Source organism: Grampus griseus (assembly GCF_964374135.1).
Source record: "Grampus griseus genome assembly, chromosome: 16".
Lineage (NCBI taxonomy): Eukaryota > Metazoa > Chordata > Mammalia > Artiodactyla > Delphinidae > Grampus > Grampus griseus.
In genome coordinates this window covers 6,967,455-6,982,400 of record NC_139010.1, presented here as the reverse complement: position 1 = coordinate 6,982,400, position 14,946 = coordinate 6,967,455, and the positions used below count along the sequence as shown (strand labels likewise).

The 14,946-nt window shown below is 42.1% G+C and overlaps 1 protein-coding gene across 1 annotated transcript in view; it reads right to left on the bottom strand.

Moving 5' to 3' along the window:
• The window catches only part of MAP3K21 (mitogen-activated protein kinase kinase kinase 21), a gene marked incomplete at its 5' end in the record, with an annotated part of 48,895 nt that overhangs the window by 23,620 nt on the left and 10,329 nt on the right, over nt 1–14,946 (bottom strand). The window contains 3 exons of the mRNA XM_082674121.1: nt 2,413–2,588; nt 3,403–3,551; nt 9,390–9,570. Of these exons, the coding sequence (XP_082530247.1) occupies nt 2,413–2,588; nt 3,403–3,551; nt 9,390–9,570 (506 nt within the window). The remainder of the gene's footprint in view (nt 1–2,412; nt 2,589–3,402; nt 3,552–9,389; nt 9,571–14,946) is intronic.

Below are 14,946 nucleotides of genomic sequence, written 5' to 3'. Positions count from 1 at the left end.
AGGACACATAAAGACGCAGATAATAATAAAGTATGACTCAGTGTGGGCATGATAAGGGAGGCGCAGGACACTGTGACACACTTTACGTGGTACGAGAGGATAAGGGAAGGGAGCTCTGGGAGCCTGAGAATGAAGAAGCAGCACCTGTGAGGAGGGGATAAAAGCCAGGGCGGGGTCGGAGGAAAGAATATACATGAAGGCTGGAAGTCAGGAGCGTGGCGTGAAGGGAACTTGAAGGAATTCAGTCTGGCTGGAGAAAAAGTGAGGTTCAACATGGAAGGACAAGGAAGTTAATGAGGAAAAGGGATTGGCCACTGAAGTGAGGTGGGCCTGATTTGCGTTTTAGAAGGCTCACTGGTGGCGGCGAGGGGCTCAGTTAGGGGAGCAAGGCTGGATGCGAGGCACCCGGGTAGGATGCTGCTGCAGTACTGCAGGTGATGAGCGGGGACAACAGGGGTCAGGGGAGTGAATTACCACTGAAGGTCTCTGTCACAGAGAAGACCACATCTTCAAGACCTTTGAGACTGGGTACCTAAGAGAACAGTAATCTCATTACTACACAAAGGAAGCAGACGGAGGGAAGGCAGAGGTTGGTTGGAAAGTGTTGCCAGTACATCAAGCCCCCTTTTAAAACCCGTCAACAAGATCCAAATCCCGAGCCTGGCCGGCAAGGACCACGCAAGGATACACAGGCTGCCACGTCCATCTGCGTATCCCAGCGCTCTAACACGCTTCCCAGCACACAGCAGACATTTAATACGTTTGCTGGAAGGAAATTCTAACGCTGGAACTCAGAAAAATGTCCCCAAAGACAAGCTCTTAAACTGTATTTTTTTTCCAGTGAACAATTTGCCCTTTGGGGAATACCTATGACATACATTGTATTCGTTCCCAATTCAGCCTGATAACAGAAGCAAGTTGCTCACGGATAGAATCTGGGCATATGATATCTTGGCTTCACGCACAGAAGTATAGACACTAGCTCAAGAAATGTTTATACATATGTATTCAAACCACATCTCTTCATGCCCTCTTTTGCCCTTTCCTCTGCCCTTAGGTTGGCTATAGGCCTTCAGCATTACTGTCAATGTGAGAGTCTAGTGACATAAAGGAGAGCCATACTACATAAGTCAAGGTAATTTAACATGGGAGAAGGACTCAGCTATGTCATAATCCCATGTTTCCATGACGTACACTGGAATAAGCAAATGGACTCTTTATTTAGCAAAGCATTACTGCCTACTGAAAAAGAATTCTATTTTAGAATCACAAATATATGAGGTATAAAAGTTCCTTTCTGGACAATTACATGGCTTTGTAAAGGTTATCAATAACCTGCAATGTTGTATTTTAGCCCAGACATTTGTTGCCAAGTACAAGAAGTTAACCTACTGAACAATTATACACCTCAGACAACCGGAATAAACCTTGAGTCATCAGAATGCTCAAGTACTACAAAACTATCTTCTAAGAAGTAAATACTGCCTCATACTTACTATGCGTGAAGCGTAGTACCATGCCCTGACCTTGGGGGCTTCAGTGACTGCTGACAGTCAGCTGTCACCAGGAGCTCACTGTACAACTGCCTGCCTTCCAATCAGGTGTGCTTCTGCTTCTCCTACTTCACACTCTGTATGTGGTTAATACATATGTAGCTTCAGCACACTTAACATTCAGGTTTATTGTCTTTCTTCTCCTTAAAATACATAAACCAACCAGAGCTTCACTCATCATATTAAGAAATTCAAAAATTACACAATTTCCCAGCTTCTCCAACAAAGCAACGCCTTGGAGATAAAGGGGTGGGGGGGAAGGAGGAGGGACTGGTATAAAGGAAGCTTTAAAAGACCTAACTGAAAACATGAAGCCCTCGTTTAAATCCTGATTGGCACCAACCAACTGGAAGAAGACATCTTTGAGGCAAACTGTGACATTTGGGTATGGAGTATCACACGGTATCCAGGAATTACTTATTTTTTTAAGATAATAATGGCAAGAAAGATATTTTAAAAATTCCTACCAGTTAGAGATGCATACTGAAGCATTTAAAGGTAAAATGACGAGAGTCTAGGTTTTAAGTTAAAATACTGCAGTTAAAAAAAATGATAATGGGAAAAAGAAATGAACAAAGTGACAAAATACTGACAATTATTGAAGCTGGTTAATGTATACTAAGTGTTTAGTATGCCACTCTCTCTCCTTTTTAAAAAATTTTTTTACGTTTGAAAATTCCTCTATTGTTTTCCAATTATATGTTTTGAGTACAGTTCTGTTTCATTTTGTTTTGCCTGGAAGGAAAGAATCAACAAGTCCGAAAATATTTTAACATAATGCTGACAGTGGTTCTTGACTCAGGTTTTCCACAATCTCCGTAAGCGTGAGCACATTATGCAATTAATATATATCACTCACCTTTTCCTTTGTTCTCAACTCATCAAACATCTGTTGAATTTCCAGCTTCCAGTCATCTTGCATGGAATGAAAAGATTCTTGAGGCATTTCAGTCATAACTGCCTTTTCAATTGCAGTCAATTGTTCAAGAATTAAGGCAAATGATGGACGAATATGAGGGTCCTGTTGCCAGCATTCTAAAATAAACAAGAACCACAGTAAGTCCATTTCTCAGCGTAGTTCAGATTATCAGCCCATGTTGACTGTGTCTGCTGAAGATTTTAAACATCAATTGATAATGATTTTGCAAATTTTATTTTATACAGTGTCTGTGTCGGCAGCCTGTGTAATAATTACTATTAGACAAGGCTCTTGTATTCTGCATTATTTGACATTAGTATGTGGATGTGTGTTTTCTCTGCCTTACCATGTACCATGAACTCTGTCCACCTAAGCTGCCCTGGCCACATGACTTACAGATACAGAGTTCTATAACTCAACCCAAGAAAACCAAAGTCTCTAAAATGGTACAGTCACAAGAGAGGTTCTAAGAAATAGTCTAATAAGTAAGGTAACTTGCTGCTTACAAAAAGAGTTACTTAACAATTTTTTAAAAATAAGATCAAAATAGATAAGGTCATGGCAAAACCATGCCAGTTAAGACTGTAAAACATTTCTGATCATTAGGTAGAATTAAAAATAGCACATATGGAGCCAGTTCAATATTGTCTTTGAACTCTGCTAGTGTATTTGATGAAAAGTTTATTACCATTCAACTGAATTTTGTATAAATGAGTCACTAGATTGTTTTTAAGTTACTTAGTTCATCAAAACTTTACCTGACATCTTAGATCAAAGACATGGCTTCTAATTCTTAAAATAGTATAATCTAAAATCGACTGAAAATTAGAATCACAGAAGATACCTTTTTGGTTTAAAAAATATACAGATATTCTAATGAGCAATTCCCCTCACCCCCACAGACACACAAAAACAGAGATGCCCAAATACCTTTCATGAGCTTGGCAAACGGCTCAGGGCAGGTGGAAGGAATGGGCAAAGTGAGCTTATTGACTGCCACCCCGTAGGCCACAGCAAGACCGTCAATGCCACGATAGGGGACCTCTCCCGTGAGCAGTTCCCACAGCACCACTCCATAGCTGGAAAGCAGAGTTTTCATAAAGTTAAACGGGGTCTTTTCCTCATGACACAGTTGGCGGGAGAAACGTATCAGAGCCTTCATCCAGCCCCTAACGAGAACCTTCTCTTCCAACAAAGCCCATATGGACCCTTATCCCAACACGAGGGGCGGGTTCTTCCAGTTAACATTCCAGACACGTGCAAATACACTCCTTCCCGAAATCGGTTATGCCTTCATTAAAGGAAATGAAACTACTTAATGGATAGGAAAGCTTAGGAGCAGTACACGGTTGAATTAAACAGGGTCCAGAAGCAGGACACACTTGAAGAGCAATGTGGTTGTTCCGATGTCTGTCTTTCTGTCTCAGTTTTTCCACACCTATTGAGGATCTTCAGGACACTGAAGATTCCAGCCCCATATGACGCACCACAGGACTGAAATCGAATCATGCTACTTTTTTTTTTTTAAAGATTTTTTTGATGTGGACCATTTTTAAAGTCTTTATTGAGTTTGTTACAGTATTGCTTCTGTTTTATGCTTTGGTTTTTTGGCCTCGAGGCATGTGGGAATCTTAGCTCCACAACCAGGGATCGAACCCGCACCTCCTGCATTGGAAGGCCGAGTCTTAACCACTGGACCGCCAGGGAAGTCCCATGCTAACTGTTTTAAAATAGGTTTTTGAAATTGTTTCTTTCTGCCCCTCCCTTTCTATTTAGGAGATGTGTTACTAATGTTTCCACCTAATGCCTAATAGTAACGGACAAAGAAATCCTGTGGGTTTTCCTGAGCCTGCTGGGAGGACATAACAGGTCTTCTTTGAAATGGAGGAAGGTGAAGTGAAAGGAGAATAAACAAAGAACAACTGCAGCTGCCATGCTCTCCAAAGCATCAGCAGATGTGATGCAGGTTCACTGCTGCTTCAGTTTAAGGGCAAATGTGATTACATACAAGAACGAGAAAACACACAGTATAAAAGGATCTCTAAGTGAACTTTTAAAATGAAGCTAGAAGACCAAATTTCAGTATACGCCTATACTAGACAGTCTCAGACACCCCAGTTCAAGGCAATACAGAGGAGCACAGAAATAAGCCTTGTACATCATATACGTTTATTCTCTTCTACAAAACCAGTCAGAACCTTGGCTTTCCTTTATCTTCTTCAAAACACAAAGTGCACTCCAATTATCTTTTGACATAAAACATCGGTCACTCCTGACACTCACTTGACTTTAAATTAAAACACATAAGCATATAAGTAACAGTTATATTTGCTTTATTTTTAAGCTCTGTTAACATAACTAGTATGGTCCTATTTACTTTTCTGATCTTTTAAAACTTCATTCGCTTTAAGTTAAAAAAAGAGCTTGAAATTTAAAGAAGTAACTTAATTCTCATTTCATATGCCTAAGGAAAGGCAAAACAGCTCAGAATAACCCCCCAAAACCCCCAAAAACCCACATCATTTAAATTTGCTTTGGAACTGATTTCTGAGTCTCATTTGATTATCTCCCGATCTTAAGAGATGTGGGGATTCACAGCATCACAGATACAATAAGCCCTCCGTGAAGAAGACCTGGCCTGCAACAGGCGTCTCTGGAGCCCAGGTGGTCACCCTGGCCATCATCACTTCACTTTCAGACCTCTCTACTAGTGCCCAGTGGACTCTGCACTACATACTGAAAACATTCAGAAAAGGAAGGCAGAAACAACAGAACGTGCCCTGAATTCAAAGGGGCCTCAGGGATCCTCCCACTGATGTTCCACGGCCCTAAAAGCAGGGGCGCTTCCATCCTGAGGTCCCTGAGCCCAGGGCTCCCTCTCCAGCAGGGGGCGCAGCAGGGCATCACTGAAAGACAACTGGACCTAGAAGCGGCACACCTGAGGCTGAGCTGTGGGACCACTACTACCTGTTGCCTATGTCTCCACTCACACGGCCCTGAAGCCGATCTTGAATCATTGATAAAGTATCAGCGACATTTCCTCTGCCATCTCAAAAGCACTGTTTTATGTTTTGTTAAAAAAGGAATACATAATGCAGAACCTGTAAATTATATAATGCTATAACTATTAGCAATTAAGGTGCAACCAGGATTTTTCAAAGGCTATCTGCTTAGTATCTTGAAAATTATCTATGGTATGGTGCATTAGCGAGACACATTCTTAATTTCAAGAGTAAGTAAACTGAACTCATAGATCAATCAACAAAACTCATCTCAGTGCAGGGGACCAAAAATTATTAGAATAACTGAAAACTGAATAACTTCAAAGAAACTTCCTTGCTATTCTTAGCAAATAACAAAATTAAAACCAACAATAACAACATAACTTTGCCTCTTGGAAGTTTCAGAGAATGAATAATTCAGGATAGGTCATTTTTCCAGAGAGAGGTATTCTGGTAAAAAACAATGTGAAAAAAAAGGGAGCTATTCTGATGGGACAATTTTTAAAGTGTAATGCATATTTTTCTGCTCTCTGAAACTGGGTGGGATATAGTATAAAAAGCCCTCTCCTGGGGACTTCCCTGGTGGCGCAGTGGTTAAGAATCTGCCTGCCAATGCAGGGCACATGGGTTCGAGCCCTGGTCCGGGAAGATCCCACATGCCACAGAGCAACTAAGCCCGCGTGCCCCAGCTACTGAGCCTGAGCTCTAGAGCCCATGAGCCATAACTACTGAAGCCCATATGCCTAGAGCCCGTGCTCCCCAACAAGAGAAGCCACCGCAATGAGAAGCCCACGCACCACAACGAAGAGTAGCCCCCGCTTGCCGCAACTAGAGAGAGCCTGTGTGCAGCAACGAAGACCCAACGCAGCCAATAATAAATAAATAAATTTATTAAAAAAAAAAAAAAAGCCCTCTTCTGAGCATACAAGTAGCCTAATGATTAAGGGCTGTTGTAGCAGGAACATGGCTCTTAGGCCAGGGACCAGAGTCTGCTACTCACTCACTAGTTTTACAACCCTGAGGAAATTTCTAAACCTCTCAGTGCCTTGGGTATGTACTCTGTGAAACTGGGGTAATCACGGGAGACATTGCAAAAGTTCAATGATAGCATCTATCAAAGTTACCTCGTAGGGTAGTAACTGGTAAGGAGGAAGTGGGGCGAGAGAGGATGATCACTAAATACACCAGTATATATAGCAGCCCCCAGCACCACAGACCAGAGCCATGCTTCTTGAATGCAATTATTTCTATGGGAATATTATGAAGGAGGTTCTAAAGCAAAGGTCTGTGCAGTTCAGAGGGACAGCCTTCCCTGCCTTCTGCATCCTGACATCTAGGACTCTGCTGGGCTTTAATATATGCATGCGTTCTGAAGATGTGTGTGGACGTTGGCTCCACAACCAGGTGGTTCTGGAAGCCAGCAGATTCCAGTCCTTTTCATAGCGTTTCATGCTTTCGTTTGCTCCTAGCGCCCACTCTGTTCTCAGCGGCCTTTTTTTTTTTTTTTTTACCAGCTTGGCACCCCTCTCCCCTCTTCTGCTTAGATGCTTCTACTGAAAATCAGATAACCGAGCTCATATAATTGAGAAATAGAAATGAACAGATTTTGAGGGAAGGCCTCTCTCCATGAGTGTCTGGATTTCAAGACCCATATTCTGGCTGATTTTAGAAATCTGTTTTTTCTTACTTTTGATTCTATGTTTACAGCAGGTGAGGTCGCTCTAAAGCATTTATATAGATTGTACAGCGTTCGTATAGCTTATAGTTACAGAGTTTATTTTAAAAGGCACACATAGTAAAATGGTTACAGTCTTAATTATTCCAAATGTAAAACTGATTTATATTTTATTAGTTTTCAGAGTCTTGATGTATAATTTCTTAAAATAATCACCTATTTGACTGAAGTATTTTGGCATTACGTGGTCAGAAAATTATTGTGATTAAGTCAAGGAAAACACATGGAATATTTTATAAAGACACATGTGGCTCAGTCTCCACCAGCAGAGTGTAAGTCATTAAGTCAGGGGTGAGGCACAAGCTTCTGTGTTTTTCAAAACGGCCCTAAGACACTATAGAACCCCTGGCACAGGTGAAAAATTTCTTAACAGTCATAAGCAGAACAATTAAATTAGAAGCCTGTATTTATACACTGCTGGTGGGAACGAGAACTGGTGGAAAACAGTCTGGCAGTTCCTCAAATGATTAACCATATAATTACCATGCGGCCCAGCAATTTCACTCCCAGGTGGAAACCCAAGAGAAATGAAAACTCATGTCCTCACAAAAACTTCTTCATAAATGTTCAGAGCAGCATTATTCAGAATTAGCCAAAATGTGGAAACAACCCACGTGCCATCGACTGATAAACGAATAAGCAAAATGTGGTATCATCCACCCAATGGAATATTATTCCGCAATAAATAAGAATGAAATTCTGATATGTTCTATGACATGAACCTTGAAAATACGCTAATTGAAAAGCCAGTGGCAGAGGACCGCATATTATTTGATTCCATTTATAGGAAATGTCCAGAATAAGCAAATCTAAAGATACAAAATGTAGATTAGTGCTTGCCTTGGCTGGGAGGGAAGGAGTGTTGGGGTGATGGCCAAGGGGTACATGGTTTCTTCTTTGGATTATGAAAATGTCCTAAACTGACTGTGCTGATGAAGGTAAAGGCCATGGAATTGTAGAGTTTAAATGGGTGAACTGTATGATGTGTGAACTGTATCTCAATAAAGCCGTTAAAAAAACAACAGAAAAATCCTGGAACTTTAATACTAGTCACACAGCATTTTATGAGCATTAAATGAAGGCAAGTAAGCTCCTGGTGCATTGTAACTATAAACAGAGTGACTTTTCTCTGTTGTTCTGGTAGGGATGGTGTCTTTACCCCCGATGAGACACAGCCGAATGGAAAATCCAGCTAACCTGGGATTCCATTTTGGTTCAGTTCTCCATCCTCAAACCAGAAGCTTTAATCTTTAGATAATGCAAGCCATAAAATGAAGGAGGTTATCTAAATTTTTTTCTCAAACTCCTTCCATGCTAATATTCTGTCTGTGAGTCATGAGGAATCAAAATTTTTGCTTAAAGTGAAATTTATGTTTATTTACCAACAGGCCTTACAAAACAGCATTACTGTTTACTCAAGTTATGACCAGTTTTAATCAAACCTCAGATTTAACAAGTTTCTCTTATCAAAGGGAAGTCATAGGACAATCAAAATCTCAAGTTACCCATTCTGTTGTGATTACAACAATCTTGATCCAAACCACAAAACCTTCTTCAAAAAGGCCCATACGGATCTTCCTCAACTTACAATGGGGTTACGTCTGGATAAATCCTTCGTAAGTTGAAAATATCATAAGCTGAAAACGCATTTGATGCACCTAAACTACTTGAACCCTTAGCCTGGTCTTTCTTAAAAGTGCTCAGAACACTTACATTAGCCTGCAGTTGGGCAAAATCATCTAACACAAAGCCTATTTTATAATAAAGTGTTGAATATCTCATGGAATTGATTGCATACAATACCAAAAGTGAAAAACAGAATGGCTGTCTGGGTCCAAAATGGTTGTAAGTGTATCAGTTGTTTCCCCTCGTGATGGCGGGGCTGACCGGGAGCTGCAGCTCACTGCCTCCGCCCAGCCTCACGAGAGAGGACTGGACCACGTATCACTAGCCTGGGAAAGATCCCAGTGCCCAATCCCAAGCACGGTTTCTAGAGAATGCACATTGCTTCTGTGCCATTGTAACATCAAAAAAACCTGTTAAGTCAAACCACTGCAGACTGGGGACTATCTGTATGGTTATGCTCAGAATTACTGAATATCTGGGGACTCATGTAAAGGATGCGTAGCAACCAGCTTCTGCAGACACCTGCAAAAACAAAATGTGTGGTGCTTACTCACCTCCAGATGTCACTTCCCTTGGAGAACAAAGAGGACTTGATGACTTCCGGGGCCATCCAGGCATAGGTGCCTGCTGCGCTCATCCTGGTGGTCCTGTGCCACTCTCTTGCTAACCCAAAATCTGTAATCTTCAACGTCTTATTGCAGACGTCATCATGCTCTATCTTCTCCAGCAGCAATACTGAAGAAGAAAATCAAAGGTGCAATACTTTCATATTTTTATAATTTTTCAGTTACAATTTTTCTTTGGCTTTTAAAACACAATCTTCACTGCAGTTGGCAGAGTACTGAGAACGAACCTACATTTTACCATTTTATCTTACTTACATCTTGTTTTTCATAACCTTTAGTGGGTCGTTTGTGCCTAAAGTTACAAGTTTAAAAAAAATCCACAGGGCCCCCCTGGTGGCGCAGTGGTTGAGAGTCCGCCTGCCGATGCAGGGGACGTGGGTTCGTGCCCCGGTCCGGGAAGATCCCACATGCCGCGGAGCGGCTGGGCCCGTGAGCCACGGCCGCTGAGCCTGCACGTCTGGAGCCTGTGCTCCGCAACGGGAGAGGCCACAATAGTGAGAGGCCCGCGTACCGCAAAAAAAAAATCCACAGACACAGTACAGCTTTAGCACTCTTTATGAGAAATTAAATGATTTCTAGGGGCAATAAACATTTACTGAGATATCACAGGTAGAATCAGAAGTCTGTGAAAGTTTACCTGATAGGAAGAAAATATTTACATTGTTTTTCTTCCAAGAAATTAGGTCCTGATCTAAATGCAGTCTTTTCTACTGAATGCTTCCGAGAGTACTGCAAATAGATGGCATATTACCATAAATCATTATTATTGAAGATTATCTTATGTTAAATTGCTTATAGATATGTTAACTCATGAAGGTATTTTATGAGATATGATTGCTTTACCAAAGATTGAAATGCAGCAAAAAGTTAAAACTTCAGAGAAACATTATCCAGTTGCTGGTTTCCCCAGCCCCCAGCCTCCTGACAAAATACAGAACGCCCAAGAGCAGCTTTCAGGAACCGAGCTGATGCCGGGACTGCCCTGAGCTCTCAGTGCAGCAGGAGCTAAAACAACGGAGCTTCCCATCACTGCCCACCTGCACCCGCCTGCCCCGCCCTTCCCGGGGCCTTGGGTTCCTCTCTCCACTGGTTGACTTCTCTGCCTATAACGAAGCAGAAATGTCTCCCCGGTTTTCCATGAGGCTCTAATGCAGCTCCATATCCACGCTACTCCTTCCCATTTGCTACAGAAGGAATGGTTTAAACCTACTGTTTTTTTCTAACTTATCTCCTCACTCCTTCCTTAAAACCCAGCCTTCCAACCTGCAGCGCAGTTGTTCTAGTTCAACCGAATGCCCCGCAGATGGCCCGTCTCCACTTCCCTGCCTCCATGTGACTTCTGGCTTCACTGTCCCAAACCTGAATTCCAATCGTTCTCACTGGACTGGGTGCTGTCCCTCTCTCCTCTCTCGCCCACATGCCACCCCGAGCAGATTCATCTTCCTATAGTGTCGTGGCATCCTTTTATTTTTTTAAACCTCTCATGAATAAACTACCGATACATGTCACAACAGGGATGAATCTGAAAACCATTCCGCTAAGAGAAAGAAGCCACACATGAAAGGTTATGTACTATGATCCCGTATGACATCCTGGAAGAGGGACAGAAATCAGACCAGCGGTTTCTGGAGGCTGAGGGGAAAGGTCTGACGGCAGCGCTACACGGGAGAGTTTTTCCGGGTGATGCAAATTCTCTCTTGGTGGTGGTGGTTACAGGATTATATGCATTTGTCAAAGCTCATCAAACTGAACGCCCTCGGGGGGGGGGGTGAATTTTTATATAAATTATACCTCAATAAACCTGCATTAAAAAAAAAATTCCATGGTTCCCCATAACTCAGGGAGAAGGTTCACACACTCCAAAACCTGGGCAATCACAGCCCCTAGATTCGCACAGCAACCTACACTTCAAACTACGCCCCGTGCCTCTACGGACGAGCTTGCTCTGCTCAAGGCAGGCCGGCTGCTCATCCAGCCCAAACGATACCTGCTCAGCGACACCTTCCAAATACCCCCAAGCCGGGAACCATCACCTCCTCCACCCTCCCATGAGCTCTGTGTTTCTGTGACAGTTCTACGAGGCACCAGGTACCAGACTGTGTGCTTTCATCAGACTCCTCCACTGCTGTTAGCTCTGAGACAGTGAGTATGTTAAGTGTGAAACAGGGGGCGTACAAGTGAGGGAGAGAGAGTGTGTGTGTGTAGGCGGTGAGATGGCAGGGAGAGGAAGACAATGGTGAGAGAGGCGTGCAATTCACGCTCACCCACGCGCACCCACTCTGTGTCGCGTCTGATTCAGCGCAGGTGCTTAGTGTTTGCAGGTGAAATTAACAAAAGGGGCCCATTCTTATGTCTGTCCTTTGCTCATGCCACTTCCTACCTAATAGAAGTAAGAACCAAGTCCTAAGAGTCACCAGCCATCGTCAGTATCCACTATATTCCTTGTACTTCACAAGTGCTATTTCATTCAAGCCTCACAAAAATCCCAAGAGACAGGTCTTCATTATCAGAGGATAGATAATTCGTACTGAAAAAAATTCAAAAAAAAAATTCACTGAATCCAATTGAACAGTAATCCAAACTTCAGTTAACAGAATATATGTCTATGGGGCGGGGGAGAGTTGTTATTCGGGTTTCACCTTGAAAAATAACATAAAAATCAGTTTATTTTATTCTTTATTTAACAACATTTTTGTCATCGTTGCAACTATGCACTAACTCTTAGAAGGACAAAAACGAACAAGTGTGGGAGGTTTCTTAGACTAAATTATCCAGACAAAATTGGAGACTAGCATAAGACACTTCATGTTTGATCTGTGGAATGTGATCTTAAGGGGGACCACTTGCCCAAATGTTATAGGAATAATGAGCGTTGACTGAGCACATTCTGTCTGTCAGGTACACTTACAGGTATTTTAATCAGATAATCCCCACCACAGTGCTATAGGTGGATATTATTAATCATCTGTACTTGACAGATGAGGAAACTGAGACACAGAGATGTTGAGTAATCCATCCAAGGTCACGCAGCTGAGGCGCAGTGCCACTCAAGCAGTCTGACCCCTGGGTCCGTGGTCCTAACTACTGCCTGCATTGCTCAGGTGACAGTTTTATCAATTTTTCACAAGCGATTTCTTTATCCTTTGGAAAGCTCTCTGTATGCAGCTGCCCATGCTCTTCCTTTCTGATTTCCTGCCACTGGATATCTGATCTAAGTGGAGGCGCTGTGGCATAGTGATGGAAGCATGCACTCCAGGGCCAGACTGCTCGGTTTGGACTCTGTGCTTCTGCTTCCTTGCCTGTCATGGGAATTATGACAGGACATACATCATAACGTTGTAGAGAGGAGGAAATGAATACATGTAAAGTGCTCAAAACAAGGTCTGAGATGCAGTAAGCATTTTGTAAGGATGACACATACGTATACCTACACACACCCTTTATTGATGGGTTTGAAAGTGTGTTTAGCAAACCTTCAAAATCACTTTCACGGATGTCAGGAAATCCTATCACTTTGCAAGGCCTGAAATTTCACTTTGCAATAGATTCACATTCGTATCATCAATTTAGACAGTCACAGAAGTCACAGAGTTAATGCAACTGGAGAGAACCAACAGGAGACAGCTAAGTGGGGACTTCTTATAAGTCGCCAATACTGAATAAATACTGCTGTGTTGTGATATTCCTTTCCCCAAGCGATCTTCTAACTGTAAGACTTGGAGAGCAAGCACCTCCTTCTATCCCCCAATCACCTAACGCAGCACCTTCTACATCAAATGGCCAATGGAATAGTTTCTATTAATAATTATCACCAGTTCTAAGAAGATTATTGCCTACCATTTATTAATCCTCTTCTATGTAGAGCTGTTTCCACTCACATAATATCTCATTGGATCCTCATGCCATTCTATGAAATGGAAATTACAGTCTCCAGTTCACAGTTCAGAAATGTTATCCCAGATCATACGGCTACAATACAGGGCCACGCTTCAGATCCCACCTGCATGACTATCTTTCCAGTCTTCGTGCTACATATAAAGCTACCAGTTATGAAAAGGGGGCAGAACAACCAGAAATTTCATTTTGTTAATTTTTGAATTTTCCTTCCTTCCATTCAGTTTAAGGAATATTTATTTCTCAGTCCTGATGCCTCATGAATATCGAGAAAAATAAATATTTAATCCTTTAAAACCCTATATACTTAAGCCACAGAAACAAAAAATAACAGATAGATTAGCTACTTCATCAGCTGTATTACATTTTTCCCCCTTATAATACATACTAATTTCACTTTTAAACAATGATATCCTTACCACCAAAAAAGACTCCAAATTAATGATCAAGATGGCTTGCAGTTCTATAAAACTTTGTTTTCCAAGACACTTTCACATACATGATCTCCTCCTTCTGAAAAACACCCAAATTAGGAAGGCATGAGGAAGCACTGATTAAAATGGGCATTAAAACCACGCTGTGTCCCCAGGCCCCAAGTAAGGCCTGGCAGCCCTTAAGGAACAAAAAGCTCAGAAAGGCAACTCTAAAATAAATACAAACGGAACTCCCAGCGAGAACTAAAAGCTAAATATTTTAAATTGATCGCATTTCTCAAGCAATGCTGCGGCAGAATGCGGTATTAGCAGCCTTTGCGTCGCGGTCTTTAAAACACCTGCCCTCACCCGGAGTCCAAAGTTTCCACGGGAGCTTTCAACTAACAGAAAACAAGTTAAAATAACACTCTGAACGTCAAAAGTTTAGAGTTCCATGAAAGGCCCATTGTTCTGGATTCTATTTCAGAGGTGTTCAGCAGAATTCCTCAAATTCCTTATCTTTGGGGCAAAGTGACCGAAACCAGAAATAGCCAGTGTCCCGACAGGTCACGTGACCGGGCACCTGGCCAGGTTTCAGCCGAGGACAGGCTGGCAGTGCTTCCGCCTCCTGACCTCACCAGGAAGAGGACCTCCGGGAATGACCATGCTCAGAGGGGCACATCCACCTTCTGGGCCACAGAAATGGTCAATTCTCCTCAGCGACCTAGCGACCAGTGTTTCAGCCCCCGGCTTGTGCCACGTCCGTAAAGATTTTTGACCCCCGTCAGCCCCATTCGGTAACAATCAGCCTCTACAGCTTGTGTTCTGTCTACTTATTCAACCATGAGGCACTCGATTTTTCCGGTTCCTTTGAAGTTTCACTGTGGAATTTTCCGAATTATAGTATATAATGTATATTTTAAAAAGCAATTACAATGTGTCCATTCTATTTCCTCAACATTTATGGGAGTGCTGGTCCAAATTCCACTTGAGTCAAATAGGTTCATTTTAATTAACCTTTAACTAGGAATATGTTATCAAAAAAAAAAAGGTTATAAGAAAGAAATCAGTTGAGAAAAGCAACAATGTGAAAGAGTATACTAACAAAACACCTGTGTCTCAGTCTAAGACAGGAAGGTTACCCTGTGAATTTCAACTCTGAAAACAATCAACCATTC